We start from the raw sequence: 27,879 nt of genomic DNA, 5'->3' as shown, positions 1-27,879 counted from the left end.
TAATTAATGCCAACTTTCAAAGCAGCAGCGCTATCCCTTCAAAAGTTATTGGAGTTGAAATTGAAGAGTGTGGACAAGGTTTTTTCAGAAATGAAAAAGGGATTCTAAAGACACACCTAATCACACTATTCTGCCAAAAGTGTTCGAGATAAACTGCTGAAAAAGCACACTTTCCTGCCCGTTTTATGATACCAAATTTCAGCATAATGTAACAGAATACCCGCTTTTTCAGAAAATATGAAAAAGTCAAGTTCGGCTAGGTTGACCCATTTCACTCATTTTCAGTCCTCATGCAAAATCAGTGTGTGCGACTTTATGTTCGTTTTGAGGTGCAAGGTCACATATTCTGTATATTCTGTTTGTATATTGTTTGTATATTCTGTAGCTGTAGCTAGTATACAGGGTACATTCTCAAACTAGGAATGATAATTTGTTATTGTAACAACAACAACAAAAATGATCTGAAATAAAATAGGTCATTATGAAATGTATGGCTTTGTGAAATGTCAAGCAAGTTCATATGGTACTTGATATATATATGGTACTTGATTCTACTTTTAGTACAAGTCATGTGTATTTCACTTCTGTATGAATAACTTGTAATGTATTTGAATGCTCAACAATGGTGTGTTTTGTTAACTCGTTCAAAGCAGAATGCTGTAGCAAATTCTTCCTGAAGTATCAAATGATGGCAATAAATATGATAATGTTAATGAGGGGAATATATGACAGTAGGTTAAAGATGATACATCGTACGTCATACCTATGATTTCTCCGCAAGACAAATGATTATCTTTACCCCATACAGCGTGAGAGGATTCACTGTAATGTTCAAAATTTTCAGAGGGGAATGTACTTACAAATAGTGTTGTGGTTATCACAAGTAGGTTTAACATGTGTTAAAAAAAAATGTCATGTTATATTTCATCAATAGTCTTTCTCCTCACTAGCTCAATATCCGTCCTTTCATGTTCATCTGTATTACTTCCATTTCAGTCTGAAATCACAAGAGTTTATTTTAATTGTTCTGTAAATATATTGAAAACATCGAGGTGATGATATAGGAAAAAGAGTAATTGCATGATATGAATGTACTTTCACATCTTGCTAATAATGTAAAGCTGAAAGGAATTCTGAATATTAATGAAAAGGGAAAGAGAATTGTCTGAAGAAGCAAAAAGCAAGAACAATGTGTAAATCGCATATGAGAGAATTTTGTCAAAATTGAATGTTATGGTATGGTGGTATGTACCCAATATTTTGTAGGATGTAGGATGTGATAGTTCTAAAAAAAAAGAAACCAGAGGAATTTATCTTTTTTTTTCTCTCTCTCTCTTCTTTCATAAGACAGTAGTGATGTAGGTCAGAATGTCAGGCATATGAAAATAGTGAAATGTTGTTTCCTTTGGTGAGTTTAAATACTTTTTAAAGTGCACATCGTAAGTGCATAGTCTGATCTATATTTGATTGATAAAAATAGTGTAAATATCTACCTTTTGTATAGAGATTTGAATTATTGAAATTTTGAAGGCAGTTTTCCTAATATCCTGTCTGGATTTGACACCTTGATCATTTCAATTCTGTATGAAATTGTAGCAAATGTATTTTATATGTGTACATAGGAAGTGTCAAAAGTGAATGTTTGTAAAGTCCATTATGAATGTTTATGGTATTCGTCTGAGATTTTTTGGTTTGTCTTGATTGACGAATGTGATGGGATAATTTTCAATTGTCTTTCAGATGATACTCCTGAATAAGTCTACAGTCCGTCCTATTCATGCAAATGTAAGAGACCAACAAAACAGGTTTTACTTCAGAGTTTTCAATACACAATCTTTCCAGTGATATCTGCATAAATTTGTGTACAAAGTTTATTTCAGCGATTTGTAAAATACAAGTAAAGATATATGTCATTAAATATATTTAAAGCTCACACTGCAGTGATGAGGGAAATGTTTGAATGATAATTGAGAGTCATGTCATGGAGTTAGTTTCGTATGAGCCTATTGGAATCGTAGAAACCAGGGATGATTGAGTTTCTGTCTGTAGTTGGCCTGGATTCATGATTGAGTATGGATTGTCCATGCAGACTGTTTGCATTGCCAAACTTGATATTGGTATCCTGTTGCGATTTCGGGTTTATTCAATATCATTGAGATTTAATATCCTATTGCGATATCTGATTTATTCAATATCATTGATATTTAATATCCCATTGTGATTTCTGGTTTATTCAATATTGTGCTAGATATTGAATATCCCATTGTAATTTGTGGTTTATTCAATATAGTGCTTGATATTGAATATCCCTTTGCAATTTCTGGTTGTTTTGGTTTGATATCAACATTAGATACTAGTATAGTACTATGGAAGGGAGACACATGACTTTATAGCTTTACAACTTTGATGGGATTTTTTTACAGCACCTTGCAGCCAGTACAAACATAGTCCATGTGATGAACATTGTTGTTTTTTCAGGTTTTGGGCTTGTAGAAATGTTTTCGTGCTAAAACATACTCTTCACATGGATAAACCATAATCCTGCTGATTCAGCACACCCACTGCCACTTTGGAAATTTCCTTAATCTTTCAAAGTAGGGGAAGGTAAAGGGGAGAAACCACTGACAGTTGACGCCCTCTATGGCCCACAAGCCCCCTCAATAACTAAGTAAGTAAATGAATGAATAGATAAATCAATCAATCAATCATTCAAATAAAGAAAATAAAATGATAAATATATATGAAGGGTTTGTTTGCAAAAACCGAAAAGTCCATTTTTGAAGATTTTGAAGTACGATTTCTGTCATAATGTACAAAATAATACTTTTTAAATGATATATTTTGGTCACTACATATAAAGGTATATTTTTGAAGTTATGGTCAAAAGAAGCAAAAATTCTCTTATTATTCTCTTTATTTTTCTTGACCTTTAATCGCAAATATCTCCATTTGGCAAATATGGACTTATCGGTTTTTGCAAACAAACTCTTCATATATATATATATATATATATATATGTATATATGAATATAAAAATAAATAAATAAAATAATTAATATACATATATATAAATAAATAAGTAAATGAATAAATAAATGAATAAGTAGTTAAATAAATAAATAAGTAGATAAATAAATAAATAAATAAATAAATGTATAAATAAATCAATAAAATGTTCCAGGCCCTTGCAAGGGACAAAGGGCAAGCACAGCTCAGAAATGTGATATCTTTGTAAACATATGTTTTTACTCTCTTTCTTCATTGAATTCATAGTCGTCCACAAAAATAAACAACTACAAACAACAATGGAAAAACAAATAAAGGCAGACTAGAAGCAAGATGTAAACAAACAGAACAAACAAAAGACATGCATTCACATTTTCCACAAAAACTTGGGCACAAAAATTGTAGTCACAAGCAGTTTGTCATACACTAATCTTACTTTACCATCACAAAGTTGAATTAGCTTTGTAAATTCTTAATTGTACGATCCAGCCTCTCCACAAGATTCCTCTTGAACAAATGAGAAGTTTTATCTGCTTTCGTTTTCAACAATCAGTACACTCTAATGTCGCTATGGAACAAAAACTTAGACAGATGAATCGCGTCATGCCACACATTGTTCTTATAATGTTGTTCCTGAAACAGAATGACTAATGTGAACGTAATATTTCGCCTTGACCTTACTATCCATTGGTCATAACACCAAGGAAGAGATCAAATGACCAGCAAAAACATATAAACGATCAAAACAAACAAACGAATGAAACAAACATACAACCACATGTAGGAAAACTTCCGCCCAATGTACGTGGGGTATAGTGAAGAGTGCCAATCGACATACTATTATATCCTACCGTAAGCCTTTTTCTAACGAAAACTTGAGATGTACTGAAAAAAAAAAATGCTGAAAACTGCCTACTCAATAGTGGCTAGTCAACGGAGGTAAAATGGAGAAAACTTTAGGAAACATGATTATTTTACTGCAAACGTGAAACTTTAAAAGGGATCAACGGTATGACTCCAAGGGCAAAATACGACTTAGGGTGATTTGAAGAAGTCGTATTGCAAAGTTACCTGAATGACACCAGGAAATAGTGTACAAACGACACTGGATTTATGACACATAATCATGCAAGGCCAGTTATTTGGATGATAAACATGGGTAAGGTGCACAAGTGTGAGGTTATGATAATAATATTATGGTGTGAAAAGCATTAGACACTATTCAAATGTATTCGTTCATGATTGAACATCTAGAGGAGGTGGTGATGGATGAGGAGGAGGAGGGAGGATGCAGTAGGATGAGTGAAAGAGGGAACAAAAAGAAAAAGGTAGGATAACGGAAGGAGGAGAACAAAGAAGAGAGGAGGAAAAAGGTGGGGTCTAAAATCAATGATTCATAATGACATGAACGATGACATTTATATTAGCCCTCCATTATACGCATATATATATATATATATATATATATATATATATATATATATATATATTTTTTAACACTTGTCATGGTGTTGATTAGGTCATAGAGCAAAGACTCATATTGTAATTATTAACTTTCTGCAATAGCGGTAACCATAGCAACAGTAAAACAGCTTCCAGGATTCCTATCAGCCTTTACCAGAGTACAGCCAGTCGAATCATGTGCGTGTGTCTGTTGTCTCCCATGCTGTGGAAACGAGACCAAGGTATATCAGGTGATATTAGCAATGGATTAGTAATTCTAGAAATGAATGTCACTGTCAGCTGACCTGCTTTCAGTGTATACTTCCTTCAGTGACTGTGAGGACCACTCCTCACATGACGGAAACCAACAGGAAAGCACACAAAGACAGACAGATGGACAGACAGGGAAAATAGAAATACAAAATGATGGCAGCATACTACTTTTACACACACACACCACTTACACGCACACACACACACACACACGCACACACACGCACGCACAAACATACTTTTTTGTTTTATAATATTCTTTATTTGAGTTTCATGCAATATCAAATCCATGTTAACAATAAAATTGATATTACCACCAATAAAAAAGCAGCTGTATTCTTCTTTCTTGTGCTGCTAAATCATTTTTCAAGCATACAGTACGATATATTTGGGTCTTTTTACCAAATCATACCCTGTTTTTATTTTTAAAAAATGACATGAAATTCTGCATTATTCTCAGAAAAAGCTATTTTGATCAGCCTGATCAAGCCAATCCGAATGTGCCTTATCACTCACACACCCAATAAGAAATCTGTGCTACTAAATCACTTTTTTAACGTAACTTCCTTTTTTTTTTTTTTTGGCAGAGCACACGCTATATACATAAATATATCAGATAAAGTATAACTCTTAAAAGGGAAATAAATTCTTGATCAACTTGATCAGATTGCTCAATATCCACTTCATTACATAAATTCTCTTACACTTTCTTGAGAATACATTGTACAGCATTTCCAGAAACGTATCATGGAAAAAAAAAATCTTAAATTAACCGAACAAAACTCATCATTTTTATCTAACCTATCAACCTACCCCCCCCCCCCGTACAAAACAAAATTACCATATGTGCAATCAAAACAAACCATATTCCTGCCTAGCCCCTTAACCATTATTCTACTATTACCTAACTACATCTGCCTGACCCTAACCATCCCCACCTATTTCCCCACTAACATACCCTCCCCCCTCCCCGGTAGCCTTTCCTCAACACACACACCCACATATACACTAGACATCAACACACACAACAACAAAAAAACAACAACAACAGACATACCCACAAGTGCGCACTCACAAACACCAACATTTGCACGCCAAATCACACTACATACGTGTGGTATCTTGGTTACCTGTTTCTTTGACAGTTAGACACACACCAAAAACCGAAGCTAACTAAACGTTTTACATGGGAAAGAAAAAAAAGTGACCACCATAATGCTGATACATATACCGATTCCTAAACATTAATACGGCTAAAACCTAAAATGACCATACATCTGACGTGGGGGAAGACAGATAAGAAAAACAATATATATAATTCATACTATCAATGTGCAAACACACACACACACACACACACACACACACACACACACACACACACACACACACACACACACACACACACACACACACACACACACACACACACACACACAAACACAGTTCCCATTTTTGCAAATGAAAGCCAAGCTTACCTGCTTTCACCGCAACGTTCTTTTCCTCCTCTATAAAATCCAAAACAAATTTCTTTATCTTTTCCCTCTTGGGTAACTTATTTTGTTCTCTTGACCGAAATATTACAATTTTCATCAAAATTATCAAGGCATTCACGCATTTGATTCGATTTGAACTACCTCGTAAACCCAAGAAGATATCTCTCCATTCTAATTCTTCTAACTCAACTAAATCATAATACTCAATAAGAAACTGCCATATCGGCTTTACTTTCACACAATCAAAAAATATATGCGAATAAGTTTCCCTTTCCAATTGACAAAAAGAACAAAGATTATCATTCACAAAACCGAACTTGAACAAATGTTCCCTCGTTATATATCACCCGTGTAACAACTTGAACTGAAATTCCCTATGTTTACTAAGTGCAGTCGTACTTCTAGGTCTAATAAATAAATTTCTAATTTCCTTATCACTAAAATCATACTTCACTTCACCATATCTTATTTCCAGGGAATGCAATTCTTGTAAAGCTGTAACAAAATACTCATACAATATTTTTGACTTAACATTTTGAAATTCTAATATTTTACCAAAAATCTTCACCTGTATATCATAATTCAATACATCAATTTGCTGAAACCTTACACTCCCTGTGGACTCTTTCCACTTTTCTGGTAAAACATTATAAATATCATTTATCTTAAATATACCATTTCCCATAATACCTAAATTTCGAAAATGCCAAACGGGTTTAATAAAACCTCCTTGTAAAATATGATGTACATTATAAACATCTTTTTCGTATAAATCGCAATCGAAAATACTCTTCCCTTTTATACATATTTTTCTATTATTAAATATAACTGGATTCATCACTTCATCTACAAAATTCCTACATTTATCCATTTCCTGCCATACCTTAACCATTTCTATATAAAAAGGTGGAACTGGATTTGTCAATGTCAATCTAGACCATTCATAATCACATGAAAATAAGAACCTTCCTCCTACTGATCGAAAACTAAAATCAAAATACATTTTCCACCCAGATTTCTTCTCACCATACAATAAACGTTTCAACCACATAATACGTTGCGTTTTGACAAACAGCTTGAAATTTATCATTCGCAGTCCCCCATTAACATAATCTTGATACATACTATTCCTTATTACCCGGTCTTTACCATTCCACAAAAATTTAAAAATCATCTTATCCAATTCAGAAAATATCCATTGAGGAACAGCTATGAGTGATGAAACATAATTTAACCTTGATAATGCATAAGTTTTCAACAAATGAATTTTACCCATGAGTGTTAAATCACGCTGTTTCCACCATCCTAATAACTTTTTATTCTACTTAATATTTCTTTGAAATTGATCTCATTCTTCCCCCTCACATCTCTTACAAAATTAACCCCCCAAATTTTAACTGCATCAACATATTTTTCAGATACAGATAATACAGGTTTCTCTGTATCCTTACCCATCCACAAAAATTCATACACATGCACACACACATGCACACACAAACATTCGCACACACACACATTCACATGAGAGTTTACAAACGAACCAACAACCATAATGTTGTATATAATCATTATACATGTATATGTTTGTTTGTTTGTTTTTTCATTTCTTTTTCAGTATGCACTGAGATTCTTATCATTCCATCTCATTTGTATAATTCATCAAAGCAAATACATATCTTAAAATCTCAATTCAACAAAAGGCACTATGGAAACATAAAGTTAACTGTTGTATCACAAAGCTTTCATAATAATACATATCAAGAAAACAAGTGTTTGAGCAAGCAACATTTTTTGAAACACTTGTTTCTTGCAATTGTTATGATATTCTTGCATGAATGATAAGGCACTGCTCAATCATAGATTTTCTTTCATATAAGCATAGTAATGGATTTCAATGCCGAATAACTAATTATGATTGATCCAATGAAACTAAATAACTTGCTGTCCGTCGTAAATATAATTTCTAATCAAGAAAATATATTGATTTCTTTTTCTTAAGTTCAAGAAATATCGACATACTTTGGCACTCACTCGACACCTTAATATGCAGTCGTTTCTACTTTACAAAATGAACATTCTGCTGTTTTAATGAGTCCAGGTAAATTCAACAATTTATTAGCGCCATCATCATCACCATCATCATCATCGTCATCTGTACATAAATTTATTTAATACTTTGAACTGAAACCACCTTGAATTAACATTTCATAGTGTATTCATACGGGTCAACAAACACGATTGCCAATTCTTTTTTATTCCTTCTTTTGATAATAATGATGCCAATTAAATTAACATTTATGTTGATGTTTTGTTTCTATAACAAAGCGTTTTGAATATCAGATTTTTCCTTTGATTGGTTTGATAGCTTAGTTCTAGGCAGCTGGTGTACTTGATGGCACAATTTTTCTATCTGAATTATGCTTCCATCACGACATCTTTGTAGTTGTTGTTGTTGTTACTGCTTGATGGATTCCAAAATAGTATAAGAAATGAATGCCTGCACTGTATATAGGCCTATTTTAAAATGAATAAATGACAACACATTTCCTTGTTCAGTTTAAGAATTATCAACAAACGAACTTCCTTTCTACATCATGTTCTTTCAAAGAGAGATACACTTCCAACAGTTTTCACGCTATTAATCCTTCCCCCACAAGGGATGACACGGAAAATGATAAAAATAAACAGATGATAAATCACGGTAAGCTATTAACACATCCATCAGATTGCAGTTATGTGAGGCTCGCTTGATTAAAAAAAGTAGGCCCACTTATGAAGTGTAAGTGAGGAGTCTACGGCGAACACAAATTAAATGACAATCTTCTATTCTATTCTTCTATAACTATTTAGCCTGTAAATGGATTCCATTTTTACTCCTCCCTCTGCATGCGTCGTAAGACGTTATAAGGCATTGTCGTTATCAAAACTAAATTATTTACTTCTTTATTTGCCAGGTCCTAAGAGTACTATCATGGATGAGATAAACTTCACGTTGCTTCACGTTATAAACATTTACACTGTTTTGTCATAACACTCCTATAAAGCAACTTGAAGTTTATCTCATCCATGATAGTACTCTTAGGACCTGGCAAATAAAGAAGTAAATAATTTAGTTTTGATAACGACAATGCCTTATAGGGATGGTATAGTATTGGTTAATAATAATAATAATAATGATAATGTCTTATTTATCCAGGGTAGCCTCTTCAGTGTTGCCACTGCTCTACCAGAGGGCCCTGCCATTATTATTACCCCAGCGTTGCCTGGTACCCATTTATACACCTGGGTCAAGAGGGACATAGTGGGTAAAAACATCTTGTCCAAGGACGTAAGCACTGGTTGAGAGGAGGATTCAGCTTTTAACTTTTTGTGACATACTTAGAACTCACTTTATGCAATGTTAAAAATCGTTCAATTCTAAGAGGAATTCAAAGTTTATTTGATGAAAATCTGGATTAAAGTGGCTGAGATATCCAAAAACAAAGTAAAACAAAACGGTCCTAATAAAAGGTGAGTCCCAATATTTATCAGGATCGCTTAATTTTGATGATCTCAATAATCTGAAAACCTATTTTCATCAAATGAACTTTGAATTCCTCTGAGAAAGCTCTTTCATATTTCATAAGAGGCGTCTCATTATCTAAAAAAAACCCAAACAAACAAAGAAAATTATTCTTAAAAATTGTTGGAATCTGAAGCCCCATCTCTACTGAAACTGTACCATCCCTTATAATGTCAAATTGTAAGATCGCGCAAATTTTGCCTGTAAGCATGAAAGTAAAGACAGCGCAAAATATTGTCCTCGTGGTTGCCCGGGTGATTTGTTGGAAGAGCTTCATATAATCATGTTCATTTTCAGGTATTTCAGAATGCTGGCATTTTTTTTATTACACTCCATGGTGTAGGCCTAGTATTTCGAAAATGACGTCACCTTTTTATGTCGTCATTTTCCCAATAGTACTTTATTTTTGAATTGATGTCACATCTATTTTTGTGATAAACAATCAACTCGCCCAAAAACATTCGCGGCGGCCGTACGAGAGCGTGAATACCTGCTATGGGCAACTCCTGCCAGGTGCCTGCAGTGTCATGGCTAACTACGTTTGTCATCAGTTTCCGATCACTGGCTCTGTGGCCGGTGGCCGAATACCGATAGAGGGCCAGTTTGTCAGGACATAAATTTGTTAAAAAAATAATCATAATAATAATAATGATATATAAATAAATAAAAAATAAAAAGGTAAACCTTTTTATTGTTTCTCCCTTCTCTTGGTAATTTGTTAATCCAAAATGAACATAAAACAAACAGGCCTATTTTACTCTGCCTAATTTCGAGTTTCTACATTGTTGTTTATCGATTCAAAGTCAAAATACAATGTAATTGGTAACTTGTTTTTAACTTTATCTACAGTGTTTGTAGAAATCTTGGAATGACGTTCGACTTCATCATGCATGTCTACAATCTCCTCAAATAAACGCCATCTGCATACCTGTTCCATACCAGCTTTGTAACATGTTTTATTCCTAATAACTTCATTCGCTCTGCTTATATACGGAAAAGATATAGTACATGCTTCAATCTCATCTCTTTTCAGATTTTGTTGACGCCCATCTCTTTGGTTGCATCACAGGCAGCTGTCACAACTGCAAAAGGTTCAAAACTATCATAGCTAGAATTATCACTCTTTAATCAAAATACACTCATATCGCTCCTGTACTCAAGTCACCCCACTGTGATCTACCAGCACCGAATTAAATTCAAAGTGTTGCTCCTTTTTCATTGTATAAATATATCTACTCCCCAGTAGGCCTGATGGTAGTTCTATTCAACAGTACACTCCAGTATAGATCACTTCGTTCTTCTAACACTGGCCTCCTGATTGTTTCCAAAACCAACCCCCCCCCCCAAAAAAACCCCCAACAACAACAACAACAACAACAAAACAAACAAACAAACAAAACAAACAAAAAATAGGCCATGGGACAACCTCATTTTGCTTTTAGTTCAACTGGCGGGACACTGCCTTAGCCTTTATAGGCCTATTTTTTTTTCTTATAATACTGTAATAACATTTGTGAGTGTTCATTTTGCCCCACGGCTTATATTTATATGACCATGTAGGGTGACAGGTATTTTGTTCATGTTGGATCCTCTCTCTTGAATAACCTTCCTTTCCATACTCGCGCTAAAATTTTCGTCAGTTGACAGAACTGAGAACTAAAATATGATTAATAGATAACTTCATTTTCTTTCTCTTTTTATTCTTTCCTTTATCTAGTTATTTTTCGTTTATGCTGCGGCGAAGAATTTTTCGTACCCTTTGAGCACTCAGACAGAGTAGAAAGGGAAATTATAGACAGGGCCTACCCTACTGGAAGTATTGTTATAATTATCGCTAAACAATGGGCCTCGGTGCCTCCAATAGTACATTTTACTTCGGGGTCTCAATAGATAACATCATTTTCGGAGTACCAATATATTTACTAGTAAATGCACAGCGGCACTCAGTGAGTATGCTGAAGGTATATCTTTGCTCAACCAATGATATTGGGGATTAATTCCCCTATATTTCTAAGCACCCATTTTTCATCTTTTATCTTCTTAGACCTACTCATTTATTACCTTTTTTTTTTGCAAAAGAAAAACAAAGGTATCTTAAACAGCTTAGAAGAAATCCATGTCTGCTACAAATGCGAATCCTTTCCAGTTCCACCAATACTTGCCATTTTTTTTTTCCAAAAGCAGCTCATAAAACTTATCAAATTTGCTTTGTACATTTCTCTCAGAATTACCAAACAGCCCAACATGTACTGTTATTCGTACCTATACAAGGAAGGTTTCACGTATATAGTGCGACGGTAGAGCTGTTTATAAAACCCTGTAAATATGCACCATTATATATGCATAATTATGTACGGGTGTAGTGTAAGTGCTCATACAGTGGTAGAGCAGCCAGTAGAGCATGTGTTATATATATATATATATATATATATATATATATATATATATATATATATATATACATATATATATATCACATATGTATATTAATACATGTATATATACATATGTATATATATATATTTTTTGCAATATGTATTATTATTTGTAAGTTTATAATATGTAGGCCTATAATATTTTTGTATTAGCGTTGCTTATGTTCAGAGGCAGTTGTCCAAGTAAAGCGATTTGCTTATTGATAACGGTCTCCCCCACCTAGTATACTTAAAGATTTGTAATGAAAATTATGGATTATTTCACGTGATTGTATACTTGTAATGTGAACTCTTGTTTGTATTTTCATGACTTGTGAATAATATGTTTGATATCGTTATACTTATTTTCTGTTATATACAAGTGGGGAAATAAAACTAGGCTGAAATCGAAACTGAAACTGAAACTGAAACTGTAAAGTCTAGTCATTTAGTTAGTTTGTTTATTTCTTTGTATATTTCGGACTGACCATATTATCGAAGTATATGCATTTTATCGCGTCTCATGTTAAATGTATCAATGCATATTTTAGGCCTACGGTCCGTATATTCTCATACACGCGTTCTGGAAGGGGTTGACAGGGTGAACTAATCAACTCAACTCAACTCACCTCATCTCACTTCCCTCTGCCATAGTTTTACCCAGAAACCCTCGAGGCAAAGTGTATTTGTATGCTGTATGGAGGGAGGAATATTCTGTCATTATGCTAGTAGGCCTATTCGATTTGCTTGTCTTTCGTTCATCATCACTATTTGCGGTAAAATGACATCATCCATGGGAGGTTGAAAGTCTCGTGACTTGCTCTCAAGTCAGAGCATCTCCTCCCATTGGCTATTGCGCAGAACTACAGTCACCTGAGAAGTCTGGTCACGTGACGCAGCGCAGGGAGACAACCTCTCTCGCCACCTGCTGCATCATGCTACGCGCTGGATCATGGAGAACAAGCTCGGGAGCGCAGAGCGGTGAAGCCATTGTTGTCTGCCCTGGGGTGTGTTTATTCACGTTCTCTTTGACATTCACATTCACGTCGTTGCGTTAAACTGCAACACGGAAGACAACATCCTCACCATTAACATCACTCACCGCGCTGGGGAACCCAAAGAGAAACGGGAGACATCATGACAAGATTTATAGCTAGTGTTCACATTCTCTGCCTGTTTCTGGCAGGCACGGCTCTTGCCTTTCCCAACCATTTGTTTCCCCAGCAGAGCCCCGACTCCGACGTGAAGCACTGGGCCCTGCTTGTCGCAGGTTCGAACGGCTGGTATAATTACCGACATCAGGTAACTACATTACCAATGATTACAAGATATCCATTCCTCCATTACTGGGTAGCTACTTCCAGTCAATGTATCATTTTTTTTTTGTTGGATTTATTATTGTTATATTTTTTTTTAGCCTTGGAAAATAACATATAAAAATCAGGGCTATCACAGTATCAGGGCTCTCTAACAGTAACACCAGACTCTAAACTGTTACGTGTTAGATAAATCAACCCCTGCCTGATTGCCCCTCCCCCCCCCCCAAAAAAAAAAAAAAAAATCAGGGTGGGTCTTAAACTTTTTGATAGACGGATTCATTTTCACTCTTCTGCATAATTTTCAAACTGTAGTTTAATTCGTGTATGCAGTTAATGATTTCATGAATTCACTTACTTATGCCACAACAAATGGTGCTTTTATAAATGAGTTTTGCATCCTTACAGATTTGGCAGATAGCTCGAATTCTGGAAATCCACATTCTGCCAAAATCACAGGATGCAGAATACAAAAAATAGATCTATAATAGAAAACGACCAACGTTTAGATGTAACGTTACATGTAACGTTAGTTTGTAGTTAACTTTAATTTCCAATCACTCACATGAATATGTTCAAGATCGGTTGTCTTCAAATGTTGATATCAACGTCGGCTTTCATGTCGTCGCTTGTTAACTCGCTCTTCATGAGTGATCACAACATGAACACTGTCAGCACAATCTGAAATTCGACCGATGCTGATGATATGAGATATTTGTCTCTTCACGGTGGGCTTCTTAATCTTATAATATGATGTTGGGACATGTAGTAATGGTCAGGTGATGGGGGATGACCATTCATGTCCCAACGTTAGATAATATAAGAAGCTCACCGTGAACAAATACCCAAATATCATTGATCTAAATCTGAAACATGTTGGTAATTGGAAATAAGCTATTAAGTATATATTGTGATTTGGTGCAGTTTTGTTCAGTAGAATTGGAGATATAAATTTACATGGATAGGGTATAGGTAATTACATTATAACGCCCAAATAATCCTAGGACTTTTGCTACACTAGCTAGGACTAGGACACTCCTCTTGAACAGCCTTCCAGAGGAAGTAGTGCCATATTAGTGCCCAGTGGCTGCTCCAACCTTAGACAGAAAGATCCGTCTGTCCGGAGGACTCTTTTATATTTTGCCATTAACGCTGTCCTCCGTAGACAGACGGAAGGTTGCAGTACCCATTGCTGTGTGGATGTTCTTAACCACTGTCTCTATGGAAAATTGGGTGAGGTACCTCACCCTTCTCGATTGCGTCTAATTCACGGCCCTAGGTCGGCAAATTTAAGCTTGTATGGTGAAATTATTTTTTTAAGAATACCAGTACGTTACACTCACCAGATTAATGAATAATCCAACATTTTAGGAGAATTTTCAACGTAAAACACAGCCTGTTGCGTCGTCACATTTAAACTGCAGAAACATACACTATGAATCTATTAGCCAATCACATGCGAGGTAGTTTCTACGTGTTTGTTTTACTAAAACACGTACCTCGCATGTGATTGGCTAAGCAATTGTTACAGATTCAAAATGGCGACTTACTGCTCGCGAACGGCGATGTTGCGATATCGATAAAATTTCTGCATTATAACCGAGGTTATGTGAGTATTTCGATTGCACAATGTGAGAAATTTATCCCAAATATTGCTGCATAATGTGTCATGTCATGTCATACTTGTTTGAATGTAAAAAAGCTGTCTGAAATTTGGTTTATCGTAACGTTTGATCTGTGCGCGACTGCTCCACACAGGAGCCGCAATCATTGACTTCGGTCTGTATACGGAGGGGATCCGTGAAGCCAGACGCAGTCTCCGCGGAACATTCCCCGACGGACAGATACAGACCGATCTTTCGGTCAACTCCAACCTTTGCTTGACACATTTATGTCAAGGGTCAGCAAGTAACTAACCATCATTGGGCATTTAAGAAAAAAAAAGAAAAAGAAGAAAAAAAAGAAGAATCATTTAAGAGTTTCACTCATAGCTGGCTTGTTTTAGTCCATGTGTAGTCTTCAGGTGTGTGATATCATAGGTGAAAGTGTGTCCAGCTAGCAAGTATTGGATAGATTTCCAGTGTACTCATCAATGTCGTGGACTACAAGGTTCTGCAAAGGTGCAGCGGAATTGGGTTCGACTCTTTGAGTTCAGTTATGAGTTCACAAGTCTTTCACTTCCTCTCTTTTTATAAAGATGAAGGACAATGAAATCTTTTAGTCTGTGTTAAACTGGCTGTGTGTTCATCGGAGTGGTACAATAAATGCACTTTGAGTGTGTCCATCATTTGGTAAATAGGCAAAGTTGATATGAAAATATTAAAAAAATATGCTTGAAAGATTTGCTGTGCTGAAAAAATGTCATTACAAATATGTATAGGAACTTATTTTTCATTATTTCCACTGGAAATTTTCAGTTGGTGAGCGTCAAAATTTTGTTCAGTACCTTCTCAGAAACTGTCACAATTTTGTTAGCACTACTTTATGACTATCGAATATGGTCAAGATGATTAGGTGTTTATGAAAAAAATCTCCCACACACATAGTTTAAATATAATTTCTGCCTTATTATTGGGCAATACATTTTCTGATGGTTTCAAGTGTGATATACGCAATGTCTTTAGGCCTATATGGCCAAATATGAAATATTGATTTGAAATATGTTATTGATTAAAAAAAAAGATAATCTTTATTGAAAAGCCTAGGAGCGCTTGTCAAATGAGAACTAAAGTAAGTTCTTACCCCCAAATTTCTCTCGAAACCAAGGACTAGAAATATGTAGGCCTACAGTGATATAAGGCCAGTGACAATAACAGGTCTACGGCCCTGGTACAAATGAGATCATATTATTGATGGTTTTTTGTATATCGAAGCCTTATTGATGGATGTGAATCTTTATCATATATCATTGTTATGATACATTATAAGTTTCTAGATGCTGTGTACAGTAATACGTTATATAATTTAGTCAGGATTTCAGGAGAAAAAAACCTCAACATTTTAGGCATGTTATAAGTGATTATACAGAGTCAGCCATCTCTATCCTTAAAAAATTTTGCACCAGTTATCTCTTTATAAAGAGACCAAAGAACTCCCATTGTCTTGTATGTGACACTAAGCATTCTTTTTTTTTTTTAAATCAAGGGGGGGGGGGGAATATTTGTGTGATACTCTTACCCTTCCTCTGACTCATCCCTATTGCGCTCAGCCTTGCCCTTGTTATCATATTTTAGCCATGATTAAGCAATTTGTGATGATATGCACTCACATTAATGACAATAAAAGAAATTTTAAGCATTGTGTGGACTGTGTTCTGGCGGGACATTATCCTTGTGATTATTGCCGCTTATCACAAAACAAGCAATCCATAAAAGAGCTTATCTCTGTCTTGTGATAAAAGTATACTATGGCAGAGCTAGTGTACATATTTGCTTTGTAAAGGTGCTGTGAAGGAATGTAATTGCATTTGAAACTGTGCGGAAACAGTATCACATGTACTGGGATAGTAAGAAAGTGAATTTGTCCGCTGCCTTAGAATTCAACATCCCTCCCCCTTTGTTTGTTTTATTTTCTCGCTCTCTCTTCATTTACTTTTCAACCTGTTTATGTTTTTATCGGAGAGAAGCAAGTGTCTTCAAATGGTGAATGAGTTTTATTGCCAACACATTACATAATAATTGATGATAGGAACTACAGTCTCGTGAGTGAAAAACTTACAATAGGTAGGGATGGATGTGCTATTCTATTGAAGGAATCTGCCTCTCCCGTATAAAGTTTTATGGCCTGAGATTGTGCACCACCAATTCCATTTAAAGCTAGGGCACGAGTACGGTGTTTGCACAAACTTCTTAGAAATTTGGTCGGGAAGACAATGGCCTCTTCTATCAGTATTTTGTGATCTTTATTTGTATAAGGAGGTGTGTCTTTTTGGAACAATATAATATATGCTCTGTATTTGCCCATATTCCCTGTGAGTGAGTTGATTTAAATTCCCGTATATTAATTAATTGTAGAAAGTTGTCTAAGTTTTTTGTACTGGTATGTAGTATTTTACAACCAGTACTTTTAACCCTAAAAAGACTGAGGGGGGGGGGGGGGGCCTAAAAGGCCCCCCCTCGACATTTCGTGCGATTACTCTGCAACACGCAATGCTCTATGACTTTTTTCTTTCGAGTTTCGCGCACATTTTGACACCAAATTTGTGACACCCGGGGGTACGGTTCTGAAGTTACATAACTTTTTGTACATGCACGTGAGGCCGAAAATGGCTCAAAAATGTGATTTTATGTACAAAGTCAATGCAAATTGAGTTTTTTCACATGGTTCATATAAATATGCTTATTTTTACTCTCAATGGCTAAAATCAATTTGTTTTAGGAGTATTATTCTTCAAAAAGTGTCTGCCACAAATTTTGTTAAAAAAACAACAAAAACAAAAGGTCGAAAAAACAAAGAAATACATAAGAAATTCATAAAACAATGAAATGAATAAGAAATTAATTTTGATACTGAATTTTTTTTCGAGTGCATTTGCCAAGAATGCCACAAAGAATAAGTAGACCAAAAATGAGCACTTTTGGAGCTTTATTTACTGATTGAGATCAAAGAGTCTGATTTCTCCCATAAATTAGCATAATTAATCAAAATAAAATAAAAGAAGACTATTTTGGAAAATTCTACATTCTTGTAGATTACATCGCACACTACCATTGTGCAAATTTCCGCGGTGATCGCGTGATCTGCGGCCGAGATCTTAAGGGGGGCCCTTTAGGCCCCCCCAGTCTTTCGAGCTACCAAAATAGCCCAGTCTTTTTAGGGTTAAGACAGTTAGTGACCATTAATATCTAGTAGTTGCTACGTGTTGTAGGTAATAAACTAACATTAAATTGACTTCATAAGATAACTTTTTGAATGTGGACACTGTATAAGAGCAGCACTCTCATATTTCAAGGTGAGGGGATTCTATCTAGGAAGTGGCTCGTGAAAGAGGAATTGGAATAGACACACAATGGATGTGCATGCACCATCCTGTTCAATATGTGATCACAACTTCTTAATATATCTTCTGGAGCGTGATATTATTTTTGGAAGCTCTGTTAAATGAGAATATGCCGCACTGAAGGAAATTAACACGTATTCAATATTTCTCTTCTCTCAGTGGCAGTCTTCTGATACTCCTTAACCCATTTAGAGCAGGCTGATTTTGCTATGACACGCATGTCCCATAGACACATGCCTGAGTATACTCAGGACTCGTCTTCAACGGGTTAATAGAATTTTGTTGCATGGACGTGAATTTCCCAACAAGATTTTTTGGTTTTTTTTTTTTGTTTTCCTATAGCACAAAGGCGTAGTGAACATCTGTAATGGTGAAATGTGAAGATATCAAGCTCTAATTCTGTGATGCTCCTTTTTGTCTGTTTCTATACCAGGCTGATATATGCCACGCCTACCAAGTGCTCCACCAGCATGGAATCCCAGATGAACAGATCATTGTCATGATGTATGACGACATCGCCTACAATGAAGAGTGAGTCTAGGGGGGGCCAGTATACTCCGATTTGACAAGATACCACACTAATGTGACACCTCACTTATAACCTTCTCTCACATGTCAGTTTATTTTAATCATTCTTCCAAATGATATCTAAAAAGAAAGGGTACATTTTGAAGCATCAATGCCACAGAATCGATGGAATATTAGTGTCAAAGTATGCAAATGAAATTCGTCTAGATGCTGAGTGGGTGATATGTGACACTGGAAACTTAATCAAAGTGAGGTGATAAAGACTGAATATCTCACATATAATTCAGGAATACGGCTGATTGGGAATTGGAAGACAGTTTTGTGAGTGATTGAATCCATGATTGAGAAACACACTAATGGAATGAGATAGAAATGTTTTCGCATTTTATCATCTTCCACCGGGAGATGATATACACCGTGTAATGCAATGCATTTATGTTATGAGAGCCAATATTTTGTAAAATTTGCTAATTTCAGAAATGAACGAATTATTTTTACCTCCACCAAGGGAGGAGGTTATGTTTTTGTTACCATTGGTTTGTTTGTTTGTATGTTTGTCGGTGTGCAAAATAACTCAAAAAGCAGCTAACGGATTTGGATGACACTTACAAGAAAGGTTGAGAATGACACAAGTAACAAATTATTAAATTTTGGTAGTGATCCAAGAATTTGGGGGGAATTTATGAAGGATTTTCAATAGTTTGACAGGTAGGGTCAATGAACTTGGGAGTTCAAGCTGCGCATTTTTTACTTTTCAAACGTGCACTAAAGTGCGTGCTCTGGTTTCTGCTAAGGCGAGGCACACAGCGCAGCTGAGAGTTTATGACGTAACAAAGGCTTCGTATTGGGAAATCGGGTGATTTTTCAGCATGTATACCTATGGGTGGAAGTGTGAGCCCAAGGAACTTTTCCAGGGTGGTAGAGAGGAGAAAAATCTCTTTGGGAAAAGCAAGATCATCCGTGAAAAGTAGCTGCTTGGTGGAGGTCTGCACTCTCAAGAGTGCTTTTCTAGTTTTTTTGGTTGCATCTCTAATGTATTTTTGTATCATCTCTGTTTCCTTTTAAAATCTATAGAAATCCAAAGCCAGGTGTTATCATCAACAAGCCAGATGGTCCCAATGTTTACTCTGGGGTGCCCAAGGATTACACCGCAGAGGTAAATATTGACTGGGAGAAAACTTAGTGAGGTAATTTCAGGCAGACCCCCCCCCCCCCCCCCCCCCCACCCCTTCAACATAACAGTTTAGAATAGAAATGATTCTTGCAACATGATGCGAAAACCGATGATTCTTGTGTGTAGTACCAGGTGAATAACATTTATTTTTGGATCGTGATCCAGATGCCAATAGTATAACTCTTGTGTGTGAATGGGCCTACAGTGACTGGCCACCGTGGAAGCCACATACATTTGTCAAACATTGTTTTCGTGATTTTTTTTTTCACTCCTTAGGTCTCAAAACTTTGAGATCGTGTCATATTTTGCTCCAATTAAATTTTCATCATTTTCCACCGGGACAAAGAAATACACACTGTGAGTGAAAAATTAATTTTGAAGTTTCAATGCTGAAGGATGCAGGAAAAATCTCAATGGCCTGAAATGTTTTATGATGGTTAATGTCAAATCAGCAAAATGTGTTATGAACCTGAAATAATTTTAGAGCAAGTTCCCCTGTGTGCCTACATCATTAGGGCTTTGTTAGTATACATATTGTACAATCGCATCCTGAAAATACACATAAATCACAGGCTTCTGTGAATTCTGGCCAGTAGGTAAATTCGAAATTCCATTATGTGATTTTTCACAAGAACTGAATACTTACGTTTTTTCAAAAAATTGTACAACTTCTTAACCAGGCCCTTAATTTAGACCCTCTAGACATCTAAAGGACAAGTTCACCTTCATAGACATGTGGGTTGAGTGAATGCAGTAACAATAGTAGAACACATCAGTGAGATTTTTAGGAAAATTGGACAATCCGTTCAAAAGAATCATGAATTTATGAAGTTTCTGCTCAGTCATGGCTGGATGAGAAGACTACTATACCTTGTGATGTCACATGTGTACAACGATATAAAGAAAGAATAAAGAAAATTCAACATATTTTCACTTTTCTCGCATAACGAAAGAATACTTGACTTCTCTCTTTCAAAAGGCAGGGGGGAATAATATTACCCTTAACATACGTCAGTAACAAGTGGAAGAAATGTGCACTTTATTCAAAAAGTAAATGTGAAATCCTCTTTCTATCTTTCTTATATCGTTGTATGCATGTGACATCATACACTGTAGTAGTCTTCTCATCCAGCAGTGACTGCACAGATATATCAAAAATTCATAACTTTTGAACGGATTGTCCGATTTTCCCCAAACTTTTAGACAGGGCAGAGCCAGGCAAAAACTGCCTTTTTTTCCAGTCAAGGTTTTCTCACTTGATTCTGGTACTTTAGACCATACTTAACAAAATAAGCTTCTGCACCATCTTGAAATCTGTCCCGAATCCAAGATGGCCGCCAAAAATCCAAGATGGCCGCCAGAGGACCTAAAAAGTGCCTTCTGTGGTTAAGATTTGTCTGGGGATGTTTTTTTTTTTACTCTATTTGATGATAAATAGTAAGAGAAATAAGATTCAGTGGATTAAAATTGGAATCAGTTTCTTTTTTATTGCGAAAATCCAACATGGCCGCCAGACACAGCTCCCGAAATTAATAAATGTCATAATAACCGGAGGGCCAAACCCTAAAAACTCGCTTACTTAAAGAGTGAGTTCCACTCTCTCTACAAACTAAGTAGACCATGCTTATTTTCAAATTTCTATTGTAACAAACAACATACCACTGGTCTACCTCAAAATATTTGTTGCGAAAGCCTCCAAATCCAAAATGGCGTCCAAGATGGCCGCCATATTTACTGAATTTGCTATTTGAAAGATAGAATTTGATATAAACATCAGATTTCAACAAATGTGATATCATATGAAAGAAAATACAATTTCCTACAAGTTGATACCATTTTTGTGGGAAATTGTGATAACTGGATTGAGATTTTAAGGAAAAATACTCATTTTTGCTATTTTTCTGAAAAAAGGAAAATCGTGAAAATGCTTGATTCAGCATAAATCAAAAAAAGACTGAAGGATTATCTTGAAACATTTTTAAGAATTTTGTTTAACATATAATTAATATTTGGAGAAAATTAGGGGTCAGTACCATATGCGGTTCAGGAGTTATAATGTCTCAAACTTGAAAACTCACTATGTTAAAATTTCCACTTTTGCTGTGACAAGACCTTGTTGGTCGTAAAGAGAGTCTGCATGCGCCAAGACTACTACACGCACAACTGGCACTGACGCTTGTAGCAGTGCCAGTGGTGCGTGTAGTAGTCTTGGTGCGCGCAGACTATTTTGACAAACAAGAGTTTGTGCCTGCAAACTAACTTTTCATACCAAGTGGTAGCTTAGGTGACGCTGATCGTTATTATTTTAAAGTAGATTGTTCTGGAGCATATGAGATGAAGCAAAAAATGTCTTTCAAATAGAGGTAGAAGCTTGAAACAACCATGCTATAGAAAGTTTAAGACAAAATTTGGATCAATCACTCAAAAACCTCAAGATTGCAGGCCATCAAAGCTGACATAGTTTATTGCGCCAAATTAAATGTATTATTTTAATTTTGGTACAATTTTGTCTGTTGTGCTATCTATTTATAGTTTTTATATATTTTGAACATGGTAGTGCTATTTCAAACAATCATGGGTTTTATATGGAGATATTTTTAAAACCAGTGATATTCTACTCCGAAAAAGAAAAAAAAATCGAGTGGAAGTTTCATTTTTGAAGGAGTTAAAAACGGAAATCAGTAAATTTAAAGTAAAATTGGAGTGAATTTTGAGTGAAAATTTTCATTTTCACTCATTTTAGAGTGACCTCCAGGGATCACTCGTCACTCTTTGAGTGATCCCTGAGATCACTCTAAAAGGAATGAAAATTAACATTTCCACTCTCGAGTGATCCTGATATCTAAAAATGTGAAAGCATCTACCAATGGCATTAGTTCAATTCAATTTTGACACTATAACCCACATGAGATCAGCCTAAAACGATGTAAGAAAAATCTATTCACAGTGAATACACTTTCAGCATGCTTATTTGTAAATTGAATTGAATTGAATTCAATTGAATTCAATGTTTTATTTCATTTTTCGACAAGAACATTTAAACATCACTTCTTCTTTTTTGGTAACAGAAAATCAGGTGCTCAAAAATAATATGTAGGATGAAAAGAATACAATAATTGTAGCACCTTACAATCATTACAGATTATCATAAAACTCGAGTGATTTGAAGTAAGTAAACATTGTGGATAATTCGAAAAATGGAGGGACCCACTCAAAAGACAAGTCTTGTAGAATGTGGGCCCCTCAGAAATGTGAATATACAGCATGAATAATCATTTTGGACAGTGTTATTTGAACAATATACTGAAAAGTAATTTCTCACAACACATTTAAAAGCAACTTTGAGAAATTGCCGCCATGTCGGATTTTTTTTTTTTTTTTTGGGGGGGGGGGTGCTCGAATCAGAAGGGCTTTCAAGGACATGTACGGATCAGATATTATTACACATATGCCATCATCATTCACGTTTCTACAACAGCAGAGTAACATACAAGTACAAAAGCATATCTTTGATACAGAAGCATTTCTTTTTTTAAATCAAAGATCGGGCCTTACCCAAACACTAAAATGAGCTCCACCCCCCCCCCCCCCCCCCCCCCCCCCCCCCAAAAAAAAAAAAAATAAAAATAAACCCTCAATATGGTTTAAACAAGGACAATATATATGATAGACAGCAATGCAAGAAATTCTAAAAATATATCAAATTATCAATCAAGATTTGACTCTGACGCAACACACTAAAGGTCTCGTTTACCATTGAAGAGATATCACATTCGATTTATATGTGCAGGTTAGTTGTATCACAAAACATTCTACCATGTAAAAAGAAAAATATATATATATATAATGAAGCCTAAAACATACGGAGATATCACCATTTCTTTTCAAGAAACCATAACATTGATAACTGTCGACAGCTTAGTATAAAAAAACTAGAAATGTCGCTACGGCGACTGGTATGCCTCCGCCATAATGCATGGTTCTCCTAATAGGTCTATAGTACAATGTCTTGACAATGTGTGATGACAGTTTCACACAATTGGCAAAATATTAAAATGACAGGTTTGCCACAAATCAATGTCTTGACAATGTGTGATGACAGTTTCACACAATTGGCAAAATATTAAAATGACGGGTTTGCCACAAATGTGCTGAATGTTCACTTTCCTAGAACTAGGTTCAATTGGATGAATGATTAAAACGTCAGAGTGCAGGTATTTGGGGAACTGATGATTTTTACTTGACTTTTGACTCTTTTATAAGTTTATGCATTGAGTAATTTTCAAGGTATTGAGAAAAAGTATAATTTCAGTATCAAATGGTAAAATAGCATTATCTAAACCTGACCTTTGACCTTTGACCTCACAGTTCCAAAGAGAATCACTGTCAGGTAGAACATGCATAAATATCTAAGTTTCATGATGATACCTTGAGTTACTTTCGAGATATGGAGGAAAAAGTGCAATTAAGCACTTTCACTTGACCTGTCACCTTTTGACTTTTGACCTTTGACCCTTTTGACTTTTGACCTTTGACCCTTTTGACTTTTGACCTTTGACCTTTTGACTTTTGACCTTTTGGCAAAAACTTCCCACAGAATATATATTTGGTAATACATGCATACATCAAGTTAAAAAAACAAACCTTCAGGTATTGCATAAATATAAGTAGTGATATTTTGAGGAGTTGACCTTGACCTTTGACCCCCTGACCTTTGACCCATGACCCCCAACTTTCCTAGATAATCACTACCCATCGGTACAAGCATCAAAATATACACTAAGTTCCATGAAGATACCTTTAACCATTTGCGAGATATGGAGAAAAACATGAAATTTTAACCTTTTTTTCACAAAATAACCTGTGACCTTTGACCTTTGACCCCATGACCCTAAATCCAAACAAAGTATTATCCCCCAGGATATACCCTCATACCAAGTTTGATGTAAAACCACCACACGGTTCTTGAGATATCGACAAAAACAAAACGGGACGGACATCCGGACGTACGTACGTACGGACGGACGGACGTACGGACGGACGAAAAACATAATGCCTCCGGCCACTTCGTTGGCGGAGGCATAAAAACATATCAGAACAATCTACTTTGAAATAATAACGATCAGCGTCACCTGAGCTACCACTTGGTATGAAAAGTTAGTTTGCAGGCACAAACTCTCGTTTGTCAAAAAAAAGTCTGCGCGCACCAAGACTACTACACGCACCACTGGCACTGCTACAAGCGTCAGCGCCAGTGGTGCGTGTAGTAGTCTTGGCGTGTGCAGACTCTCTTTACGACCAACAAGGTCTTGTCACAGCTAAAGTGGAAATTTTTACATAGTGAGTTTTCAAGTTTGAGACATTATAACTCCTGAACCGCAAATGGTACTGACCCCTAATTTTCTCCAAATATTAATTATATGTTGAACAAAATTCTTTAAAATGTTTCAAGATAATCCTTCAGTCTTTTTCTGATTTATGCTGAATCAAGCATTTTCATGATTTTCCTTTTTTCAGAAAAATATCAAAAAATGAGTGTTTTTCCTTTATATCTCAATTCAGTTATCACAATCGCCCACAAAAATGGTATTAACTTGTAGGAAATTTTATTTTCTTTCATATGACATCACATTTGTTGAAATCTGATGTTTATATCAAATTCTATCTTTCAAATAGCAAATTCAGTAAATATGGCGGCCATCTTGGACGCCATTTTGGATTTGGAGGCTTTCGCAACAAATTTTTTGAGGTAGACCAGTGGAATGTTGTTTGTTACAATAAAAAAATTGAAAATAAGCATGGTCTACTTAGTTTGTAGAGAGAGTGGAACTCACTTGTTAAGTAAGCAAGTTTTTAGGGTTTGGCCCTCCGGTTATTATGACATTTATTAATTTCGGGAGCTGTGTCTGGCGGCCATGTTGGATTTTCGCACTAAAAAAACAAACTGATTTTAATTTTAATTCACTGAATCTTATTCCTCTTACCATTTATCATCAAATAGAGTAAAAAAAAACCATCCCCAGACAAATCTTAACCAAACAAGGCACTTTTTAGGTCCTCTGGCGGCCATTTTGGATATTTGGCGGCCATCTTGGATTTGGGACAGATTTCAAGATGGCGCAGAAGCTTATTTTGTTAAGTATGGTCTAAAGTACCAGAATCAAGTGAGAAAACCTTGACTGGAAAAAAAGGCAGTTTTTGCCTGGCTCTGCCCTGTCTATTTCACTGATGTGTCCTACTAATGTTGCTGCATTCACTCAATCCACATACTGTATATGAAGGTGGACTTATCCTTTAAACATTTACATTGTATAGGCCTACAGATGTCAAATTTTTACCCCCTGGTCAAAGCCACCTCATTTACACTTATAATGTAACCTCTGTAACTTTATCTGGGGCTCATATTTTATTATTTTTTTTTGCCAAGTACAGATCTAGCTTTTCTTTACAATATAAACATACAGGGCACAATATAAACATACAGGTTTTCACACATGGAATTACTTGCTCAAGTACAAGCTTTTCATAATCCTAGTTATGAGAGAAAAATATGGCTTTTTTTGCATCATAGATTGCAAGATGTATTTGAATCACTTGTCAAGTGGATTTTATGACATCAAATTAAAACAGAATCATGGCACATGTGAAAATGTTGTATGCAAGTGTTTTCCCATATTTGGAATGATATACACTGTAAATCATTCTGTCGTGTAAGCATGAAGTGATTGATAGCACTGCAGGTACCAAAGAGGAAGTGTACAGGTTGAAAGGGAAGTTTTCCCAAATATGTGGAGTGAGTGAATGCAGCAATATTAGTAGAACACATTGAAGAAAAAGGGGACAATCCATTCTAAAGTTGTGAATTTTTAAAGTTTCCATCCCACCATCATCAGATTAAAAGACTACAGCAGTTTGTGATGTCATGGTAGAACAGCAATAGATTGAATTCCCAAAAGTTACTTTTTCCTGCATACTTTTAGATCAATTGACTTCCCTCTTTCAGAAGCAGGGGAATAATATCACCCTTAAGGCCATAATGTCAGTGACAAGTCATAGGAATGTGTAGGTTTTGTAAAAAATTTAGATTATGTGTATTGCTGTTAATATGTTGTTTATATCATTGTCTTGTAGTGATGTCATAAACTGTTGTAGTCTCATCCAGAGGAGGCAGCACCAAAATTTCAAAACATCTGTACTTTTTAACAGATTGTGAAATTGTCCTCAAATTTCACTGATGTGCTCTACTGATATTGCTGCATTCACTCAATCTACACAGGGTTTAATTTCCCTGTAATGGCAGTCTGCAGGCAATGTATTTTTAGTTTCATTTCGTAGTGTAGCTATACTTACCGTAGTGCCGTCTTTGTGTAGAAGGGCTTCCTATCTTATTTCCTTGTGATACATTGATAGAAGCTGTTTGTGTATGAGATCACATCACATGACAAATACCAGTACCAACCTGACTGTAATGTGATGTTGGAAGCTCAATTAGTTTTCAAGACATTATGAAGAAAAGGGACGTATTGGTATTCGCTTGGGATTGTTTTGTTTGTTGATAACATTTGGGACCCTCTTGAACGTCGGACGCACATGACTCGTTTCTCTTTGTATTGGCATACCCACAAACAGCTCAACCAAAGGACATGCACATGAGTGATTCTCTGCATT

The 27,879-nt window shown here is 35.6% G+C and overlaps 1 protein-coding gene across 1 annotated transcript in view; it reads left to right on the top strand.

The window, feature by feature from the left end:
• Positions 1–13,153: 13,153 nt before the first annotated feature.
• Positions 13,154–27,879, top strand: part of LOC139738706 (legumain-like) — a 28,580-nt gene continuing 13,854 nt past the window's right edge. Inside the window, exons 1-3 of the mRNA XM_071649344.1 lie at positions 13,154–13,496; positions 18,943–19,040; positions 20,112–20,193. Of these exons, the coding sequence (XP_071505445.1) occupies positions 13,332–13,496; positions 18,943–19,040; positions 20,112–20,193 (345 nt within the window). The 5' untranslated portion in view covers positions 13,154–13,331. The remainder of the gene's footprint in view (positions 13,497–18,942; positions 19,041–20,111; positions 20,194–27,879) is intronic.

The sequence above is a fragment of the Diadema antillarum genome, unplaced genomic scaffold (assembly GCF_040938485.1).
Source record: "Diadema antillarum isolate AM-2024a unplaced genomic scaffold, OU_Dant_1.0 scf00000029, whole genome shotgun sequence".
Lineage (NCBI taxonomy): Eukaryota > Metazoa > Echinodermata > Echinoidea > Diadematoida > Diadematidae > Diadema > Diadema antillarum.
The sequence above is the reverse complement of the archived record's forward strand: the minus strand, read 5'-3'. Positions and strand labels throughout refer to the sequence as shown.